The 22,586-nt window shown below is 45.5% G+C and overlaps 1 protein-coding gene across 4 annotated transcripts; it reads right to left on the reverse strand.

Moving 5' to 3' along the window:
- Positions 1-452: 452 nt before the first annotated feature.
- On the reverse strand, positions 453-15,968 carry pcdh10b (protocadherin 10b). 4 transcript variants are annotated; one of them, XM_006803658.2, is made up of 5 exons: positions 13,028-15,968; positions 12,306-12,364; positions 12,061-12,167; positions 3,105-3,262; positions 453-1,485 (listed from the first exon to the last, which is right to left on the reverse strand). In XM_006803658.2, exons 1-5 carry the CDS (start codon positions 15,539-15,541, stop codon positions 1,432-1,434), a joined length of 2,892 nt encoding a protein of 963 aa, XP_006803721.1. In that variant the 5' UTR covers positions 15,542-15,968; the 3' UTR covers positions 453-1,431. The 4 variants fall into 4 exon arrangements, with proteins under 4 accessions (XP_006803721.1, XP_006803720.1, XP_006803722.1 ...); XM_006803657.2 differs by having other exon boundaries at positions 2,927-3,262; XM_006803659.2 differs by lacking the exon at positions 453-1,485 and having other exon boundaries at positions 2,163-3,262; positions 13,193-15,968.
- Between the last annotated feature and the right edge of the window lie 6,618 nt (positions 15,969-22,586).

Consider the following 22,586-nt stretch of genomic DNA (forward strand, 5'->3'; position numbering starts at 1 on the left):
ATCATCATAATGTTCCTTTGTATTTGCTTCGTTGCCGCAGAGATGCTCCTGAAGAGGAATCATTTGGCCCGAGGATAAACGCACTTACATTAATTTGAGGTCATTTGAATAAACGCAGCTTTGTTTCCCTTATTAACTTTGGCAGGTCTGCCTTAACTGATGCTGTATTTTAATTAGGCATCAGATTTGCGATGAATGAGCAGGAAGCAGCGTTCACATTCACAACAAGCACACGAAAACAACAGACGGTGTTTTTACCAGTTTTGTCATTTATTGTCGGCATATTAGTGTGTGTGTGTCTGCAGTGTGTGAGGGAGAAACTGGACTGCACCGTGTACATCACTCTTTGCATTTGATGGTGTTTTTGTCGCACTCCTTTACAAATGGACCCTTAAAAGTTTTGGTTACAATGACACAGAATTACCATGGATCAGTCTAAATTATTACCTCCATTTTACTTATAGATATGCTCTTTATTAATACCTTGAAGTGGAAAAAATAATGAAATGATGTCAAACAATAAGAAGTCGAGTTTTACATCTGCTAAGGCTGTTCTGTCTCTTTTACGTCTCCGGCTGTGGAAACAGCGGCGACCTTGTTCAGGGGCAGCAAACAGATCAAAGCTCTGAATCAGAAACCAGCCGACAAGCAGCACACCTTCAGAACGAGAAGATATAGATAGATTTATATAGAGAGGCTTATATTCAGCGTCAAACTTTTAAAAGAGTACAATAAACACTTCTCACACGTGACAGAAACTACTTGACGCATCAGAACAACGTGGGCCGGACTGGAGCCGCCGCGTGGCTGCTGAACCAAAACCAAACGCATAAATAAAAAAATAAATAAAAAAACTGAAAATCTGCCCACAGTCTTTTCTTACAAAGTTTGACCTGACCACACAAAAAGAATAGAAAAATCTAAAACAGTGGTATTGCATCTGAAATGCACAAATTCTCCTGTACAACTCGGCGTCTCTGCGACGCCTAAAGGGCTGAGTGGTGGTTTTTCTGGGTGGCTCTCAGTTGGGTTTGCCTTCCTAGTTCATCTGCAGTCTTCATCTGGCTTCATTATCCTCACAGATGTATACATCAGTGCTGTAAACAGGCACACATAGAGTGGAAAAAGATGGAGGGATCAGTGACGGGGCTCGCCATCGTTCGTCTGTGAGCTTCTCAGTCCCGCTGAGACGACGGCCATCTCCAGTAAGGCTTTTCATCCACCTGTGCTCCTCCCCCACAGCCTCCCCACGTCTCTGTCCAACCCGGCAGCGCTCCGAGTGTTTTGTTTCTTTCTTCTTCACTTTGTTTGCAGTCATGTAAAATTTTCTTCTTTTTTTGTTTTTGCTGAGCGAGGAGGGATGAGGGCAGTGGAGGACAAAATGGGCTGAAAACTTTACACCCTTGGTCGTCACGATGAAATTGTGCAAACTCACGCAGTCTCTGGTACGTCCACGCGAAAGGAGCTAGCAAAGCCTTTTCCTCGCTGCAAGAAAAACACAGAAGCCAGTTAGTTGTGTGTCGGTATCTGTGTGCAGAGCAGCAGTGACACACAATCAGCTAACTGGCTGATAGATAACATGTGGGGAGGGGGGGGGGGGGGTGTTGTGGGAATGTTGGCACTGGGGGGGGGGAGTGAATCCTGCCAGTTTATTTAGGACACCAACAAACTAGTCTGCACTCTAACTTCTCCTTCATGCTCCCCCCCTGCACACCACACCCTCCCTCGGCCCAGGCCTGCCCCTCCCGGGACAAAAGGGTCTTTGTGTATCACTGGCTGACTTAATGAGATTAGAGAGCTCCCCCCACCCCACCCCCCAAACAAACACACAGGACAAAACAACTTCCCGTGTGTCTCAGTGTTGAACCAACAGCGAGGGCAGAGCAGCTAATCGCCGTGCAGCTGACAGTGGACGCACGTCGACTTTGTTCAAATCGTTTCAAACTGCAGCAGAAAAACGCTGAAAGGCAACTTTTACCTTCATATTACTGCTTTATTATTTCCCACACTGCTGCTGTAACGGTCCATAATCATAACGACATCATTACTATAAATACGAACATATCTGTTCATGCATTTGTATGGATGCTGCACTCTGACCCCGTCCTGTGTCAAACCCTGCACGCGGCCTTTCAGAGACTGCAGCGCTCTGATGTGAGCAGTGGGCTGCTTCCCATCGAACAACTTTCGATGCAGAACGAGGAAAAGCAGACAAACACAGCCAATGAATAAAATATTAATTACAGGGAGAAGGCCTTTTTCCTGCTGCTCCCACGGCGTGCTGCGCTTTTAAATGATGGCACGAGGAAAGCAGCAGGTCTCTGATAACTCCAGCTAGCTGTGCTGGATGATGAGAGAGGCGCCTCTTCAGGCGCCGCTTGACAAAATTATAATTAAGCATTATCACCAAATTTCAGTGATTGAGGACGGATCTGTTTGTGGCCTTTTCCTGCTTTATTTTCTCTTTAATTATGTGAAACCGGTTTTTGATCAACGAGCTGACGAATAAGACGTTCAGCTCAGCCTGTCCTTCTTCTTCTTCTCTGGTTAAAAACAGTGGCTTGTCAGCTGTTCGTGAGCGGGCCGGTGTCTCGCTTTCCATAACGCTAACGTCTCCACCCATATAGATGATAATTGCGTTTGGCATTTATTATTTGAAAGGGCCCAAAGCCCACAGTGCTGCATGTGTGTGTGCAGATAAGATGGTCACAGACGAGATAATGGAGATGCTTGAGAAAGAGGGAAGAGTTAGTTAAACACTCTGACAGAGGGCTGAGAGAACAGCGGTCAAATCTAAAATGAATTTCACGCTAGCTTCCACGAGCCAATCCAGGAAGAAAATTCAATTTCCAATCGTTTCTTTTTCTGCTAATTTGATCAGCAGATCAGAGCTGCAGCTTCAGCCAGAGCAAAACACAATACTCACTTAAATAAGCCGGGTTATAAGGTGCTCTGGAGCTAGGCAGAAATGCTTCCAACTCTTTCCTCTCTAAGGAGCCGTGCTGGTGGCTGAGGTGCTGGTGGAGCTGTTGGTAACTGAGAGGCGCCTCTTTGCCAAAGGTGGAGAATGATCTATCGGCCGTTTGCTCTGGGCTTTCAAATACCTCTGTGTCGGGGACCGAGTCCATGCCGGGCACATGGAGGTTGCTCCTGTAGTCGGGACCCTGGCGCCCGTCAGAGGGCACGAAGCTCGGCATCCAGCAGCGATCGGAGTGGCCCAAAGCCTTACACTCGTCTGTGCAGTTGGAGAAAAGATCAGCGCCTGTAGGGGAGGGGGCGGGGAGAAGAAATTAAAGGTTTTACGAGCAAAACGGTGCACGCACGAGCTGGTAACCAGATCTGACATGTTCAGTTTGCAATTATGAAGCTGCTCTTTGATTCCTTTCTGTTTCCCAGCACGGAGATCAAAGCTGCTGCACAACAGACTGAAAGGAACCTGTGCTGACACGCAGCCGTCAACAACGTCGCTGCTGCTGTTTCAGTGCGAATAAAGATTTCATCAGCATTTGGAAAAGAAACAAACAGCTTATCAGTTTAGCCGTGAGAGCGATGCTGCACGCTGATGTTCAGACATGATGACACCGTACAGGACGATGTTACACCAGACCAGAGTTTACTGCAACACGCTGCGTCAAACCTGTTTGTTCTTCCACAAAGATTTTACATTTTTACTCTGACATCAGAGGAACAAGCGGCTCGTGTCACTGTATCGGTTCACTGAGTGATGGGTTCAGGGTGACTCAGGTTTTTCAGTGTTTGTAACACTATGTATCTGTGTATGCTACCATTGTATATAGTGTATTATCTTACTTTTTTTCATTGATTGTACTTATTTGTATTTTTGTATTTCCTTCATATATCTGTACCTGAGCTCAGGTGACGCAAAAATTTCCCCGTTGTGGGATCAATAAAGTCTTATCTTATCTTACTAACCGAGTCAAACAGCAGCAGATGTTTAACCTGAGGTTGCACCTGAAATAAGGAATCGGGAATTCAGCACATCACAAATGACAAAAGAAAACAGGAAGGTGAACGTGTGTAACATTTAGCGGACGGTCAGTCACCGTCTTTATCATTATTAGCACATTCTGCCACATTTACATCCATTCAAAGTGGATGAGCAGTTTTTAGGAACAATAAAGACCCATCATGTGTTTGCAGTACAAACAGGCTCATGGCTCAGCGGGTGGTGTTTGCACCTCGTCTGCATGTCGATGCATGTTGGGTTAAAATATGAAACATGGGACAAAAGCACTGAAGAGTTCACAGGTACCAGTAGAGGTGGGAATCACCATACATCCCACGATACGATATTATAGCAATTTTGTAAAATATTTTGCGATATTCAGATTCTGTACATAAAGGTAAACTTTATCAATATTCATTTTCTCTAATATCAAAGTCTCACACTCAGTCTTTCTCTCATTTCAGTTTGATTGTTGACAAACTGAACGGTTTGTATTACAGTCTAGTCCAACTTAACTGAATCAACCATCTGGTACAATTATAGCTATTCTGAACTATGCAGTTTATGAAAACTATGCAGCCCCTTCAGCAACTGAAGAATTTGAAAGTAAATTAAAACTAAATATAATTTTACATTAAATAAAAAAGTTTTAAACTTAATTAAAATAAAACATGTCTTAAATTAAAATAAGTAAACTGTCACATTTGGACAGTGAAGGAATGTCAGGATTCTTGCTCAGAAAAAGGATCAACATGCTCTGAAGTCAGAGCACAAAAACCTTTTTGTAACAAAATATCGATTTCTGCTGTCCCTGTATCCATACATTATTAGCAAACAAAATATCACCATGCTACACAGTATCCATTTTTCCCCCACCTCTAGGTACCAGTCGGTTTAAGTGCATCCTTTGTAGTTCATCATATATGAAAAGCGCAGCTATGCAGGCCGACTGTGAGCCTTAAGCCAAATTGTGTGTTTGCTGCTCCATATGTTTTTGCAGTTGGGCCCAGATCTTGCGGACGCATGTTTTCGAAGCCTAAATCCTCGCGCGTGTGTGCGTTTGACTCTCTTTGGGGCTAAAATGTCCAGCTCAGGCTATCTGCTGCTAATCCCTCTGAATACAGCCTGATTAGGCTAAGACTGCTGTCATCCCAGTAAGCAGAGTGTGTGCATTTTGTTCTGTGTCCTTAACGGTCAGCAAAGGGGGAATTTGCTTTGTTACAAGAGGATTAATTTGGCTTGCTGTCACTAGCAACTTGGAAAAGTGCCCAGTCTCCTAACGAGAGGGTTTCCTATTAAATATTAAGCAACGTGCCATAAATATACCGCTGCACGAGGCTTTAGTGCGGCCTCTTACATGGAAGGAAACAACTTGTGGTACAGTTTGATGGAGCCGCAGCCACGAGGCGAAGCAGTGCTGACGCACTATATCAGTGCACCTGCTCACGCAGACAGCGCTGCACTGCGAGCAAAAACACAGCGTGGAAAGAAGAAGAGCTCTGCTTATATTACAAAATGGACGCGCTGTTAATTCTCAAAATAGGAACAGGAAATGTGGCGTTTGGCCTCAGCGAGGGGGATTCAGAGCTACATCACGACATCTTATCAAAACTACACGTTCCCCTGTCGAATGAGGCAGTCATAAACACACACACACACACACACACACACACACAGGCTTGTGCTTCAAATGTGAGTAAAGGTTGCAGGTGATACTCTTCTCTCCACGGCGGCGTCCGCCTGCGCGCTGCAGCTGAAAGAAGCTTCATAAATCACGCTGCAGAGAAGTGTCGGTGTCTGGCCTCCACTTCAACACAGGATTAAGAAGAACTATGTCAACATGTCTCACACTAAGACACACAGGAGCAGCGAGGAGACGGGGGAGGGAGGGCGGCGAGCTCTGGAAGCGAGCTGACCCTCGCTGCTTCCGACACATCGTCTCATCTTAGCATTCCGAACGCCGCTCGCACAGGGCAAACGCAAAGTCCCGATAATAACCTTCATTTGGTAATTGGTATGCAGAGGTCTGAAAAATGAATTACTGATCAGCGAGCTGTTACCACGGTGATAACGTGAACGGCAGGCCTAAGGAGAAATTCATCTCGGCGGGGGAGGCGGGAATGCGGCAGGGGTAGAGGAGGGACTGAAAATTGGATAAGCGCCTCGACTCAATCTGCTCCGAGTGCGTGACATCGGCCGTGTTGATAAACTGGAGCAGCACTGGAAACGTGGACGAGGGTCCCAGAGGGGCTGACGAGCTGCTGCTCCTCACCTCGGAGACTTCAAACCTCACAACCAAACACACGCTTGCTCTGTTCTCTTAAACTAATAATATAATATAGTAATAATAATAATATATTAATACTGGTGCTCGGTCAACTTTCTCCTTCCAAACATCTCTTACAGGTTAATGTGCAGCTGGTTTCTTCACAGTCACGTCAGGAGTTCACACATTCGATACATAATTAAACTTTGGAAATGTAAATATTAAATATTTAAACATTTGTAATGTTAAAATTGTATCTATGTTATCAGTTTGTGAAATAAAAAAATAAATGATTTTAACATGCGTGGACTGAGTCATAACGAGCTGCTAACACAATATAAAGATGTTATTATCATTTTATATAAAAGGTTTCATTGCTGGTCAGATACTTCAGATACTGCTGGGATCTCAGGAACACCTCGTCTCCTGTGTGGTGGGTGCTGTGATGGGAGGGGCGCAGCAATAACAACACAACGGTAACCAAATGGTTTTAGTGCCAAATAACCGAGCAGGCAGAGCGCACATCCAGCTGTAACACAATAAGACTCCAGTTTTCTCCCTCTGCTCGTCTCTCATCTGCTTTATCGTTTTTTTACACCAAAATAATGTTTATGCATCACTAAAGAGTCGCTTTTTCACATTTCCCCAGGAGGAGTTTGCAAAACTACAAGGCCTGGAAATGTGTGCAAAATGTCATACATGTACATCACACCCAGCCCGGGCCTAAATCGTTCCATTCTTCTAGGTGGCGCTATTGAGCCATTTTGCCCCGCCCATATCTGAAGACAAAATTTCAAGAGTTTTTGAGCATCTTTAGGCCCTCAAAAAGCCAATACATTTGCTGCCATAATAATAATAATAACAATAATAATAATAATAATAATGGTGGTATTGCATTGGGCCCTAATAAAAAAAATCCAGATGATATTCATGGATGAATTACAGATGAAAGATGAACTCATTAAGTCACATATTTAGAAATAAAGTGTGTTATGCAGAGTTACCCAGCAAACATGTGACGTGTTCTTATTCAAAATAAATCCACTATGACTTCACATGTATTTCACATGTTTTGTAATTCAGTGGTTGTTTAATACTCGAGCTTCTTCTCGGCTCCACGTTTGGAGGTAAAAACTCTCCAATAACCAATGAAGACTTGAAACATTTTAACTTTCGATCCATTTCCACCACTTAAAGCCCCGCCCCCCTTTTTTTTCTTGTGCTAAATTTTGCACAAAGTTGTTCCTCTTGTTTCATTAAAGGATCTTTCACCACCGTCAGACACTGAGGACTGAATGTCTTTGGGCTTTTTTGGCTGCTGGTCAGACAGAATCAGCTATTTCTGTTCAAATGTGACTCATTATTCTTGGCGTGTTAGAGAGGGGATAATTACACAATTAAGAACTCATTCATTTCATCCTAGAATAGTTTAACAGACCAATTCTGACTGGATTTAAACGCAGCAGTGATAATAAACATGACAGCAGTCAAAGACAGAGTCTGCATTTCTGATTGGACCACATCACAGCCATGGTTACACACACACACTCATAAGTGTATTTTCACGTGACTGTCACGCTGCACTCAGATACCTCGAAGATGAGATCGGCTCTGACCTGAGCAGCGGTTTTTCCTCCACATTCGATCCACATGTAACCAGATTGACTCCAATACTACAAAGTCATGTCTTAAACGGCTCTTTCAGCCGGTTCACGTGTTCATCACAGGTGACTCTGGTCTCTTTACATCCTTGATGAGGAAAAACGGCCTTTGATCAGAGAACAACAGAGCTGAGTGCCTGAAGCAGCAGAAAATGCTGGCATGACAAAGCAGCTAACCACAGGAAGAAGAACACAAATCACTGTGTCAACAAAAAATACAACAACGGCTACGCTTTAAAAAAAAAAAGAAAAGGATATGAGAATAATGATGAGCACTGGGCCTGCCTCCAGCAGGTCAAAATATAGTATTTTATGAGGTAAATCAGTCGTGTCCTATAACTCTGACTGCACAGGAAGAAAGGAAGGATGAAAGAGAAAAAGGTGATGCATTCATGAAGTCTGTGAGAGCCGAGAGGAAAGCGAACACGTGGATTTATTAAACACTGATGCAGCCTCACTACTGACAAACTAGATTAGCTCGCAGGACGATGGCGCTCTAAGCCATGCTATCAATTATCCTAATCAAACAACGACTAAATGCACAGCAAATAATCTGGGTAAAGGCATTAAGCTTTGCAACAAAGTAACTCACGCTATCTGCCGCACCAAGGGTATGCAAAGGGTACGGGCTGCTGTTTCACAGCTGGATGTGCTGGACCATCCAGAGGAGGGACTGTATGGGCAAATTCAAAAGTGTTAAATGTTTTGGTGTTAGTAGTCTTAGAGTTAATTTTACTCTCAGTAGAGTCACATTCTTTTAATGTAACTCTAGGGTGTAAAATGATCGTAGTTAAAATCAAGTGTTAAAAATGAGTGTTTCTATGTTAAATCTGGAGGTGTTACAATGGAAACATTAACTCTGAACTCCTACAGGGGCTATGACACCAATAGAGTAAATTCACAGACTCCGCCCCCAGCACCATAGGCTCCAATCGAAGCTGAAGTGAAGCCGTTTCAGAACATTTTGCTCTACATATTTGCTGTGTCCCAATTCAGGGTCTGCAGCCTTAAAGGCCGCATTTTAAGGCCGATTACGTCACAGTGGCGCGCCGAAGGCTGTCCCAATTCAAAGGCTGCTCGAAATGCGGCCCTCAAATGCGTCCTTCATTTCCCTGAATTTTAAGGACGTGGCGGTGTAGACTTCGTGGCCCAACATATCCCAGAATGCATAGCGCGGCGGTGGGTGTGGATAATTTTGCCGAAAAAAAACGGCGGATGAGGGGCGCCCGAAGAGTAAACTTGAGTAAGTACTGAATATTATGTCACTTATTTATGTGCAAATGTTTAATAACGAAGAACATTAAAACATTCCTGTTGGCCACATGTCGGCAAAGTCATGTGACATTAGTGACGTTTGTACTAACTTGGTTTTAAAGCCTTTACTTTAAAATATACGCCGTTCAATAGCTGAGCTTAATCAGAGAATGATCAAAGCTCATGTAGAAACAAACAAATGAACAAAAGATTTTCTCCTTCATTTCTGTCAAACAAAGCTGTATGAAACGTTTCCAGCTGCTAGACCGTCCCATTTCACAAGCCTCGCACTTCCGGCCTTAGCGGTCTTTGAGTACGCAGCCCTTGAGGATCGTTGAGGCTGCGTACTTTAAGGCTGCAGACCCTGAATTGGGATACAGCCATTGTTGTTGTTTGCCATAAGTCATTTTTTCAAAGATTGTTTCAATTATTATTATTAGCTTTTACTTCTGTGGCTCTTTGGAGTTGAGACAAAGCTGTGTGAAAGGCATTAGCCATGTTGCTTGCTGATAGCATAATATTCTGTTTTAGCTAGCTGAAAGGTATTGTTTGTGGGCAAATACCACAGCCTTGAAAAAAGCTTGCATGTGAATGTGAAACGCCTAAAACAATGTCTAGAATGTGAAATGTTGGTATAATGGTGCTACTTGAAGCCTGAAAACGATCTCCCATAAAAAACGAGCAAACAGCAGTAGCAGACGTCCTGACTGGTTCTACGTTAGCGTTTAGATCCCTCCAGAGTTTTGTGCACACGGTTTAGGTAAAAATGAAAAAGGTTGAGGTTTTACATTTAGTTCAGTATTACCTGTTGTCTGTGTCCTTGTCTTTTGGGAAAATACTTTACACAAGAAATGGCTCAAAAAGGATTCCTTTTTTAAATTGATTTGTGCCATTAATTAGTGTCAACTAATTTTTATTCAATCTCCACAGAGGATATGCTTGTGAAGATGGAATATGGGGGAGAGCAGAAGTGCGTGGCAGTTCCACAAAGTGATGAATGAAGGACATGCATATTGTATTGAAGAAATAAGTGATGAGAACGCTGTTATTTGCATTTACCAGCTCACCTATGTCAGACCTTTTGATAAACAAAACTCTAATGAAAGTGAGAACATGTACACTGTTACATCTTTCAGAAAATGTTTTGAAATTGTGGTGCACAGTTCAGAATAAATGTTTTTCAAAAACCATTGTGTCTTTTTAGTAAATGTTTATTTCCAAAAGAAATTTCTAGAAGTTCAAAACAGTAAAATTCCCGCTTTTTAGAATTAATTAGAAGATAACTCTTACGTAGTTAAACTAAAATACTCTTTGAGAGTTAATATATAAACTCTTAACACCAAGTGTTAAATTATCAACTCCAGACAGGTTTGGTGTTTAACACTAAATCAGAGTTAACGTACCAACTCTCCAAAAAGAGTTAAATTTACACTCTCTGGTGTGGACCCATATAGACACTTTAATAGTGTTGAAATCAAATCTGACAGTGTTAATTTGGACGTGCTGGATTTGCTGTGTAGGCTAACATGTGATGCTAACATGGTCTAACAAACAGCAAATCAAATATACAACGCAACAGCAGCTTAAGCTAAGCGTGATCTGTTAAATCAGAGATGCTTCGTCGTTTCAGCTGATAATCTGCACACATGTGGAGCGTACATGAACATAAATTAACATGAATTAAGTTCTAAGCAAAGCAAGTTGGAGAAATCTGAACCGAGGCCCCGGGTCACTGTGTGCTGGTCCAGCCCTGCCAGTTCAGCTCTTATTTAAATCAACAACAAATTGTGTTGATCTCCACTAACTCACCAACTCTGAGCACGGTTTATATAATCATGCAATCGGAGCTCAGGAAGTCTTTATTTATTCCTGTTTGTCTGTTTCTTAGAACAGTCGTGAAATGTAAACACATAAGAGAGTGTGCACATGCTAATAAAGTCAAAGTACACCTCCATGCACATGAAGCAGATTAGAATAAAAACGGTGCAGCAGGGTATCTGTGTAAAGTCGTGTTGGCAGAGTCGGGCTCTGCGTGCCTCTGTTACTGAGCTCCATGTAAACCCACCAGGCCTACTGGGGTGACACTGGAAGTGGCAGGCAAATTCCATTTGGCACGATGGGGGCGCCTGCTGTGGCTGACCAGACATGATGACAGACCTCATCCACAGTGGGCACCGAATAAAGAGCTAAGCCGAGCTTTTATACATCAGCAGGGTCCTCTTGTAAGGCAGGCAAGAATTAAAGGAGAAAAACAGCCCGTGCATGGAAGCGTATAGCAAGGGAGGAAAAAACAAGCAGGGGGGGCGTGCAGTTAGAGAGTAACAGCATGAATAAGTGCATTAATTAATCTAATGAACGGATGAATTGCACGGTTTGTTTGCTACAGCCACAACCTATTTGGTCGGCTTCCCAGCACTCCAGTGCGAGCCCAGCCTCATTAACAAGCCCATCACATCTCGTCAAGTGTTCTGCAGCGCCGAGTGACCGCGCTCACAGGGAGCAGGATCCTCATTAACGCCGCCACATATTTACAAACAGCAGTGGAAGCCTCACTCGAGACGTTCAATCACCACACGGCAAACGTCACAGTCACAAATATCATGTGTTGGCTTTAGGAGCGAGCACTTGGACGTGGCTCACAGGGAAAGGTTTGATTCTGGCACAAGAGTAGAAGCGATAATCCCACGCAGGCACAACACAGCAGCTAAAAGACCTCAGACACCCACGCTGGCTGTGGATGATGATGACCTTTAGAAATAAGCTTTCATTTTTCCAGCCCTGCACGATGTGCTGCCAGGTTTCAACAGCGGAGAGACGAGCAGCTTCTGGACCCACAATGCTAATCAGCAGATCCTCCTCAGATCTATAGATGCCCGAAGAAGACAAAGAGTTTATGCAAAGCCAGCACTTACCAGACGAATGGCCTCGATTGGTGGCATCGTGGTCGCTGTCTCCCTGCTCGCTGTCTCCGTGGCCGCTGTCTTTGGAGCTGACCAGGTCGGCCTCCTGGAAGGCTGAACTGAAACGAAGAGAACATTAAGATAAAGCCTATGAAAGACGACCTCGCTTTGTTTTCTTAATCCATGTCAGCATCACAGTAATGGCAGATATCAGCAAATGAGCCAGAAGCTGGTAGAAGAGCTTTTTCCATATTTACCTGTTGACACGTCTCGGCCTGTCGACCAAGTAGCTGAGTTCAGCTCGCTGGTGTTTGGTCTGAAAGAGAAGGGGCCGTTTTTAGTGCGTCTCCTTATGTGGAGAGAACAAAGCAGCAGAAAAACAAAAGAACATCACATCCATCGAGCCAGAGACGACACAACCCACACAGCTTTGAGCTGACGTAACTATTACATGTGTCATTCATCTCCACCAGCGGAGACTTCCTCCCCACAGGGAGGGGAAGCTCTGCAGACATGTTGCCAAGGTGCGAGGTGACGTAGCGCACCTATGACGGCTGCAACATTTTGAACAGATATATTTCATCCTGGGTGACTGGGCTTCACATATACACCCATTATACCCCCACACCCACCAGCAGCCTCTTTGCCAACATACATGGTCTTTATACAGCTTTTCTAATTTATCAGCCGTGGAAGCACATCATAAACATGCAGTCGTTGCTTTTTAAGGATTGCAAAAGTCAAGCTTTCTCATTTCTATCATACTGTGTTACAGTTGATGCATCGACACTCAGTAACACCCATCTGAAGAGCTAGCATGCCAGTGAAGGGAAATTTGGGGGATGAAATGGCTGCTGAATGTCTCAGGTGTGTATTTCATTCTTATCAGACGTCTAAGGGGACATGAATCAGGTTCAGGCATGCGGAGGAACTCGGATGGAAAGGGAGTTTAAACCGCAGGCAGGAGGGGGGCTCTTACCTCATTTGATAAAATGCTGCCGTTTGATATGATGTCAGGCTGCTGGTCTGTGTACCCTGTCACTATGGCCCCACACGGGTTGTGATCGGTGTCTGTGCTCCTAGAAGGACTACATGGCTTTAGGAACATGAGGTCAGTTTTGGCAGACTCTGGAGTGAGACATACCTGGTAGCAATAGTTCTGGTTTTGGTGGTGGGAGCCAAAGCTCCCAGATTCCTCCACGGGGACTTGAGCCGTGCCAGCCCCGCTGACGTTAACGGCACTTTGCACCAGCATGATATCCGACTTGCTGAGCTTTTTCTTGCGGGCCCTGCCCTGCCGCGAGCAGCAGGAGCTGCAGCCGAAACAGCAGTCGCTGGTCAAGCAGGTATAGATGTTAAGCTTTTTGTCCTTCTGACAGCGCACAGCCAGCACGATCATAACCAGGAGGAAGATGAAGGAGACGGAGCCCAGGGCGATGATGAGGATGAGAGTGAGGTCCAGGGTGCTGTCCTTTGCCTTGGAGGTCCCGCCTTTCTCCCCGCCGCCACGGCCTTCAGCCACACTGTCCACCAGCACCACCAGCACGCTGGCGCTAGAGGACAGAGGCGGCTGGCCGTGGTCTCGCACCTCAATCAACAGGTCGTACTGCTGATGGGGGTCTCGCTTGACCGATACCCGCCTCGCAGTCCTGAGTTCACCTGTCCTCCAGTCCATCCTGAACATGCCGTTCTCGTTTCCCCTCTGGATGCTGTAGGACAGACGAGCGTTCTCTCCATCATCCGCATCCATGGCCACCACACGTGTCACCAGATAGCCTGGCTCAGCAGAGCGAGGCAGGGGCTCCTTGGCTGTGCCGTTCTTCCCCAGGGGAGCCAGCACTAGCGGGGCGTTGTCATTCTGGTCCACGATGATGACTTTGACAGTGGCGTTGGAGGAGAGCTCAGGGGTCCCTGCGTCTTTGGCCTTGACCATGAACGTGAACTCCTTCAGCTGCTCATAATCAAAGGACCTGAGAGCGTAGAGGTAGCCCGTCTCCTCGTTGATTGACACGTAGGTTTTGACTGACATGCCCTGGATGTCACACTCTACTATGGAGTAGCTGATGACGGCATTCTGCCCGATGTCCGGGTCCAGGGCCGTCACCGCGTGTATGTACGCCCCTGGCACGTTGTTTTCTGTCACGTACACGTCATATACGGGCTGTGTGAACGTGGGCGCGTTGTCGTTTTCGTCGGACACCTGCACTCGAATGGATTTACTGGTGGCCAGTGACGGCGTGCCTTTATCGCGCGCGACCACAGTGACGGAGTAGGAGTCCGCGTGCTCGCGGTTCAGCGGCCCGTCGGTGACTATAGTGAAGTAATTTTTAAAGGAAGATTTCAGTTTAAACGGGACGTCACCGAGGATCTCCACGTGCACCTGTCCGTTCTCCTCTGCGTCCCGGTCCGTGACGCTCAGCAGCGCGATCACGGTCCCGGGAGCCGCATTCTCGCTCACCGACTCCGTGACAGTGCTGAAAGTGATTTCCGGTGCGTTGTCGTTCACGTCGCTGAGTTTGACGAGGACTTTGCAGTGCGCGGGCACGGCGTTTGGTCCCAGATCTTTGGCCTGAACAAAGATTTGATAGAGGCCGCTCTCCTCGAAATCCACCTCTCCGCGCACCTCGATGCGCCCGGTGCGCGCGTCTATGGAGAACAGGTCTTTGACGCGGCTGGAGATGTGGTTGCTGAATGAATAAACGATTTCTCCATTCAGTCCCTCGTCCAGGTCGGTGGCGTTCAGCTGTATGACGAGCGTGCCCAGCGGCGCGTTCTCCGACAGGCTCACCGTGTACACCGGCTGCTCAAACACGGGCACGTTGTCGTTAGAGTCCAACACTTTGACGACCAGCAGCGCGGTGCCAGTCCGCGGAGGCTGACCGCCGTCCACGGCGGTTAGCACGTACCTGTGCGCCGTCTGTTGCTCCCGGTCCAGCGGCTTCTCCAACACAAGCTCCGCGAACTTGTTCCCGTCCGTCTGGGTCTGCACGTCCAGGTAAAAGAAGTTGTTCGTGGTGATATCGTACGTGCGTAAAGCGTTGGAGCCAACGTCCGGATCGAACGCGCTCTCCAAGGGGAAGCGGGTGCCCGGAGTGGCGCTCTCTGAGATCTCCACCGTGATATCGGTCTCCGGGAAACTGGGTGGGTTGTCGTTAATGTCCACCACCTCGATTTCAACCCGGAATAGTTCTAATGGGTTCTCCAAGAACACCTCCATGTTTAGCTGACAGCTCGCGCTCTGCTTGCAAATCTGCTCCCGGTCGATTTTCTCGTTAACGAACAGGACGCCGTTCTCCAGGTTCACCTCCAGATAGGGTGTCCGAGAGTTCGGCACCACTTGGAAGCGCCGGGAGGCTAGCTTGGTGAGGTCCAGACCCAGGTCCTCGGCGATATTTCCCACCAGTGTGCCATGGTCCGCCTCCTCCGGGACAGAGTAGCGTATCTGACAGAGCACTCCATCCGCGATGCACAGGACAAGCAAAAGCACAATCATCGCCGTGAAAACAAGTGCACTTGGGTAAAAATATCATATATGTTAGTGAAAAAATGTCAGTTTACATCACCCATTACAGTAAATGCGTAAAGTCTCCAAAATGCGTAAAGTCTCTGTAAATGTACGAGAGGTCCGGAAAACTCTGTGGGATTAAAAAGAGGCGCATTTCATTTCTGACAGGAATCCAAAGGACTCGATGATATTTTTCACTTTAAAAACTGGCTCTGTTACTTTCGCACACGCGTCCAGGTGAAGCCCCAGCGCGCATTCCGGTAAAGCGCAGAATCTCAGGCAGCTGAAAGTTGGAAACATAAATTATAATCCACAGGAAAAACACGCGACTCTGTCTCCAGTGATGAAATCTGCTGCAGACTCTGGCTGTCGGCGTCCTGTTCCTCACTGCAGCCGCCTCCACTCCACTCTCCACTGACGCTCTTCACTCAACTGTTTGCTTTTTTCCCTGAGTCGCGCCTCCCCTCTCAGCCCCCGCAGCTGTAAATCACGCGGAAAGCTCTCTTCTGATTGGCTGTTGGCATTGCTCGTCCGCTCGGCCTTCGTCTCCCTCACTGCTTCTCTATATCTCTCTACCTCCCTCTGAGCGCAGACTGACTTCTCTTAAGGATAGCTGCCTGCAGGCAAAGAGAAAAGGGGACAGGAGCGAGAAGGAATTTATTTCTCAAGTGCGTAACGCCCTTCCCAACTCGTCCGTTATAAAGTGCAGCACTAATGAACCAGGGTGTGATTAGAGTGGAGCACTTGTTGACTTGGTGGCAGAGCCTGTGTGAGCCTGGGGACACGCTGGGCGAGCCAGGTTAATGCATGCAAATGTTGTGATATGCATGTATTCAGCATTCACGTGCTGCTCTCAGGGCTGTGCGATATAATTACAGCCAACGGTAGAAGCGTTACATCTCTGTTCCAACCACACAGCAGTGGAACAGAGAGGCAGGGGGAGCAGCACATCCGCGGAGCGCATACGACCCCTGCCGGAGCAAATGCAAACCAGGGTCTGAATCACGGCACTTCAGTGTAACACAGATAGTTATTGTCACAAGCATACTCTGATTTTATGCGTGGAGCAATGAACGTGGCGAGAGTAAAAGGTAAAAGTGGAAGATGCTATAATTATCTTTTACTGTGAGAGTAGCAAACGCGCAGGCGCGCTGTCGTTCAAACATAAGTGCGGTGAGCAGGCGAATCGATCCGCTAAACAACTTCTGTATATGTCAAAGGGCGGCGAGGTTTCGGGGGTACGTGCCCGCGCAATGAAGTCTCTCTACACGCTGAGACAGCAGCAGCAAACATTTTATCACTGTGTCGAGATTTTACACGATTGTAACAATTTATGTTTCATTTTACAGCTAAAAGCACGTTTGATAAAGTAATGCTCAAACATTCAGGAAGCTTAGAGAAAAGAGGAGAGTGGCCTAAAGCAATCTCACCCACGAGATAATTAGAGCAGGAGAAGCAGCTCGTAATCATTAAGTGTGATAAAGCTACAGGGACTTTTCACCGTCACCTTGCTGCGTGCCACACACTTCACTTTTCCATCACTTTGTGACTTTTGTTTCTTTTTAAAGGACCTTCATCGTGCACCCAGCAGTGCATACTCTCTTATATAGAAGACATTTGTGGAGCAGTGTGCAAATACTCTGTACTTTTCAAGACACAACAAGGTTCTTTCTTTTTTCTAAATACAATATAAAAACAATTAAGAAGTAACTGAATACTGTTTTAAAATGACTCGCTGCCCCGTGGTGGTGGCTGCAGCTCAGGAGGTCGTGCAGGTCACCTGCTAACTGGCAGGTTGATGGTTTGATACCTGGCTGCTCCAGCCTGCATGCCAAATATCCTCGGACAAGACACTAACGCCAAGCTGCTCTCTGATGTGACCATCACAGTGTTTAATGAATGAAAGGAGGTAAAGGTAAAAACACTGTATAAGAACCGGTCCATTTATCGTTTACTCAACTGCTAGTTAAGATAAAAATTGGTCTAACCCACCTGCCTTTGGATCTGAACCAGCACGATCAGGTAAAAGTCTTTCGAGTGGCATTTTCAGCTGTTAAAGGACCGTCAGCATGTCTGTGGTAAAAACTGGAGACAGACACACAACACTGTAGGAAAAGCTTGTTTCTCATGTCAGACAGGGGCTGTTTGTGTTTGTTCTCACTTTTTGAAGCCAACAATCCAACATTTACAAACACTTAATGCTGCGTGGAGACCAGAGAGGAGCCACTCACTTCACTTCTCTTTCTCAGTCCTTTTCTTTCTCAGCTATTTTATATCTATCTATCTATCTATCTATATATCTATCTATATATATATATATACATATATATATTTAGCACAATATTACAGTGACCTAAATCTAATGCTCATGTCATCAACTAGGGGTGGGGAAAAAATGGATACTGTGTAGCATGGTGATATTTTGTTTGCTAATAATGTATGGATACAGGGACAGCAGAAATCGATACTTTGTTACAAAAAGGTTTTTGTGCTCTGACTTCAGAGCATGTTGATCCTTTTTCTGAGCAAGAATCCTGACATTCCTTCACTGTCCAAATGTGTTTAATAAACATGACAGTTTACTTATTTTAATTTAAGACATGTTTTATTTTAATGAAGTTTAAAACTTTTTTATTTAATGTAAAATTATATTTTGTTTTAATTTACTTTCAAATTCTTCAGTTGCTGAAGGGGCTGCATAGTTTTCATAAACTGCATAGTTCAGAATAGCTATAATTGTACCAGATGGTTGATTCAGTTAAGTTGGACTAGACTGTAATACAAACCGTTCAGTTTGTCAACAATCAAACTGAAATGAGAGAAAGACTGAGTGTGAGACTTTGATATTAGAGAAAATGAATATTGATAAAGTTTACCTTTATGTACAGAATCTGAATATCGCAAAATATTTTTAAAAATTGCAATAATATCGTATCGTGGGATGTGTGGTGATTCCCACCTCTATCATCAACACCACTGCACCTCCTCTGAATGTGTCTTTTAGGCTTTTTCTATCACAGACAAAGAACTGTAACTGTAACAGAAATGTAACAGATACGTGACACGTATGCAGGCACCAAAGAGAACATTAGGAAAACAACAATGCAACATAATGCCAGACTGAGCTGCTCGGGGTGGCAGCGTGTTGGAGCAGCTCTCTTACCGTTACTGTTTAAAACTTTCATTCCTCCGTTTTTGGCTGAAGGTTTGCATTTCTCTCTATTTTTTGGATCCTGTGCAGCTGGAAGGAATTTTGCTGGTAATCTTTTTACTTTTGATCGTTTGTTGTGATGCATAAGCATAACAACAAGGCGGCTTACAACTGGAGCTGATTAACACTGCAAAAGCTGAAACAATACCTCAGCTGAAGCCATAAATCCAAGAGGACTTGAAAAGGAGTCATCGTGGATGCAGAGCCTATCATTGCCTATCAGTAGTGGGCAACGTGAGATCACTGGCTAACAAGATGGATGAACTCCAAACCCTAATCAGGACTCAGCCGGAGTATCGGGAATCGTCTCCCTGCCAGGCTCCACGAGCGGACAGAGACTTGAAGAGGAGCAGAAAAAGGAAGGGAGCTGGATTAGCAGTGCTTGTCAACAACAGATGGTGTCATCCAGGACATGTTACTGTGAGGTGTCGTCTCTGCAGCACAGACACCGAACTTGGCAGCAAGTTTCCATCCATATTATTTACCAGTGTTATTTTGGCAACTGGTTACGTTCCACCTTCAGCCGTTACTGACGTTTGTCAGCTGCTCAACCAGAGAAAACAAGACACTGGATTTGTTTTAGGCAATTGTCAAGGATTCATATATCTCCTAATCAAGACCTCCTATGGGAGTCTTGTTTTTCTCTGCTCAGAATATAAACCCCTCGTTCAGAGGCAACCTGTGACAAGGAGATCTGTGAGGAAGTGGTCACAGGAAGCCGAAGAAACCCTGCAGGGTTGTTTTGAGACTACAAACTGGTCTTTGGCAGGAACATGGAGAGGACATCAATGCCATGGCCGAGTGTGTGACTGACTATATAAACTCCTGTGTGGACAGCATCATCCCCACTCGAGCAGGGAAATGCTTCCCTAATAACAAACCCTGGATCAGCAGTGACCGAAGGGACTGATAGACAAGAAAGTTCAATTCAATTGAACAAGAGCTTTCAGGGAGGGACCGGGAATTGTTGAGGAGTATTCAGAACCAACTTAAAGTCAAGATTAGAGACAGCAAGGACAAGTACAGGAAGAAGCTGGAGCTGGTGTCATCTGTTGATCTGCTGGTTGGGGATTCATATCGGTGGGGGTCAGCTGTGATTTGGAGAGGAGCATTAATGTATTACTGCTCCAGTCTCTCCACTGACTTCATAATAACAGGTGTTAATGTTACAGGTCTGTAGGCTCATCGGGGTGCAGTCTGCCAGTGAAACTGCACAGTTACTGAGGACTCGAGACAACAAGTTTAATCTGGGAGACGTGGAAGACGCAGTGCAGCTCAGGGTGGCCTTAAGCTCCTGATTATTGTGTTCCACTTTTAGTCTGAGGATGAAAGTCCGAGGACAGACTAATGCCGCGGTAGGCTACTACTGCTATCCAAGCCAGAGAGAAACTTGCTACCAGAACAGCTGCAGGCAGGTAATCGTGTCGTTTCTACCAGGTGAATTTTGCTTTGTGCACCCAATGACTTGCCTTAGACCGGACTGAGGCGAGAGCGTAGAGATGACACGATGACTGTTTCCAGGGTCATGTTCAGCTTTGTGGATAACTGACTCGATTTCCCAGGCAAGTGATCCAATTACAGAGGAGGGAATCAGGATCAGAGGTTGTAATGGAGGCGGAAAATTGTCGGGAGAGCATGTCAGGCTTGATGTTCTTAGAGTCAGGTCTGTAAGAGATCGTGAAGTTAAACCGAATGGAAAAGAACTAAACACCTGCAGATGATTGGAAGTAGGCGAGGTGTTTGTGGTCGGTCCAAACAAACAGGTGGTCCAGTCCTTCCAACCTTCCACTCTTCTTGGAGAGCATGGGAGCAGGTGTTTGAGACTTTAGCAGGAGATGAGCTCTTATTATTTTCACCAGTCAGTAACCCCACCATTACAAATTATGCTGTTTTGGCCGCGTGGGGCAAGAATCCATGAAATGACCTTTTGGGCCACAATAAAGGCATCTATCTTCTTCTGTGGTCTGGGGGGAGGGGCTCTGACTGACCACGCCCGACCAGTCTGGATCAGCTGAACCCTGCTGTCTACCGTGTCGCTCTCTCAGCCTGTCGGACCCACCCTGAGACCAAGCTGGAGGCTTAGTTCACTCTGGACCCCTGAGGACCCCAAACCGTGAGCTGGGATCCAGCTTCCTGCATCAGCTGGTGTTCAGCCAAGCTGGGCTGCCCTGTGCTGCCACGAGTCACAGGGATGTGCCACCACTGCTACCACTGCTATCCAAGCCAGAGAGAAACTTGGGGTTAGTATCTTGCCCAAAGAAAATTGGCATGCAGACTTGAGTAGCCAGGAATCAAACCCCCAACTTTACAACCTCCCCTAACTCCTGAGCTACAGCCACCCCTTTGCCCCTGCCATCAGCCTTCTGTAGATCATCTCCATACCATCAACACCACGTCACCAAATAGATCATGTCTTCTCCACCTCTGGGCCCAGGGTCCCTCCGTCTCCACTGCTGACATTTTGGTAGCCTTTGTTAGCTGCGTGGTCGCTCCCCCTGGATTGTGTTCTGGATTTGTTTGGACTCTGAAACTCTGTGTTTGATGGATTCAATTCAATTTTATTTTATTTAGATAGTTCCAAATCCCATCAGCAGTCACCTCAAGACGCATTACTCTACAACACCAACAATCACATGACCCCTGATGAACAAGCACTTGGTACCAAACAAGGGAAGGAAAGGAAACCTCCAGCAGAGCCAGGGAGGGGCGGCCAGTGACGGGATGAAAGACATGCTGTGCAAGAGTGGCAGAGATGGATTATTACTAATGATTAAATGCAAAGTGGTGTTAAAAAAAGAAGAAAGAAGAAAAAGACGTCTCCATCCAAAGGAAGCTCCCAGCAGAATACTGCAGCTGACTTAAGGGGGGGGTTCAGGGTCAAGTGACAAATATGACTTTTTTCTCCAGACTGAATGAGATTAAATTAGTGAGACAGCGTTTCCTCTCCTGCTTTAAGCTCTGTGTTTGTTAGTTACACCAACGAGTCAAGCACATCTGATTGGAGGGCTTCTTTCCCACAGTATCAGGGTTGTTTGCAGTGAGGATGTAACACTATTAATGGGATCATCACCCTCTGCCAGAGTTCAGGTAGCTGCTCTGCATGCTGTGGGAACAGGGCATCAAGAGAAATCACATCCTTGAACCAGTTGCAGCTGAAATGTAATCCCCACTGCTGTGTAATCCATTACTGTGAATGTAATTGTTATTAAATGATCAGAGTTTCAGGAATACTGTCAAATGTTCACTGGTGGTCGGGCTCATTTACACTTTGAGACAAGTCGATTGAGTCTGACAGCAGATTAAATGCAGCGCTGAGGCTGTCGTTTTCAGCGTGGATGTTAAAATAACCCACTATTACTATTTATCTGAAGTGAGGACTGAACCAGATGAAAAGTCTGAGAAATCAGATCAAATCTGTGGGTGATAGATAAAAACAAATAAAACTGGTTTTAGGCTTTGAGATGAATTAAAGCTCGGTCTGGGTCAAATGTGCTGGTGAAGATTTGTGCCGGTGCTCTTCCTCAGTCTGTGTTTCAAGGATTCTGACAGTCTGTAAATCATTATTTTTAAATAGTTAAGAGGGACGTAGGACAGACGTCATGTTTAATAATCCACATTTAAGTGTTTTACTATTTGCTGCAGTCGAGGATGCCATGTTGTTATATTGATGCTATAATTTCTTTTACTTAAATTGGTAAAAACTCTTAAAATAACTCTTAACAAGAAGATAGTGTTGAGCTGTTGCATCACCATTTAGCCAAAATGGAAATCAAATGGAGAGAGAAAGGAGGATGTTATGATCCAAAGCGTCACCTGTAGGCC

This window comes from Neolamprologus brichardi, chromosome 2 (assembly GCF_056152115.1).
Source record: "Neolamprologus brichardi isolate AB-2024 chromosome 2, ASM5615211v1, whole genome shotgun sequence".
NCBI lineage: Eukaryota > Metazoa > Chordata > Actinopteri > Cichliformes > Cichlidae > Neolamprologus > Neolamprologus brichardi.

Bases quoted from the DNA above. Each gene is read 5' to 3' on its own strand.
- pcdh10b (XM_006803656.2), bottom strand. From the start codon at position 15,541: ATGATTGTGCTTTTGCTTGTCCTGTGCATCGCGGATGGAGTGCTCTGT. The intron at 12,168-12,305 runs GTAAATATGGAA...TCTTCGTTTCAG, and splicing joins AGGCCGAGACGTGTCAACAG to TTCAGCCTTCCAGGAGGCCG. The intron at 3,263-12,060 runs GTAAGTGCTGGC...CCTCCCCTACAG, and splicing joins CAATCGAGGCCATTCGTCTG to GCGCTGATCTTTTCTCCAAC.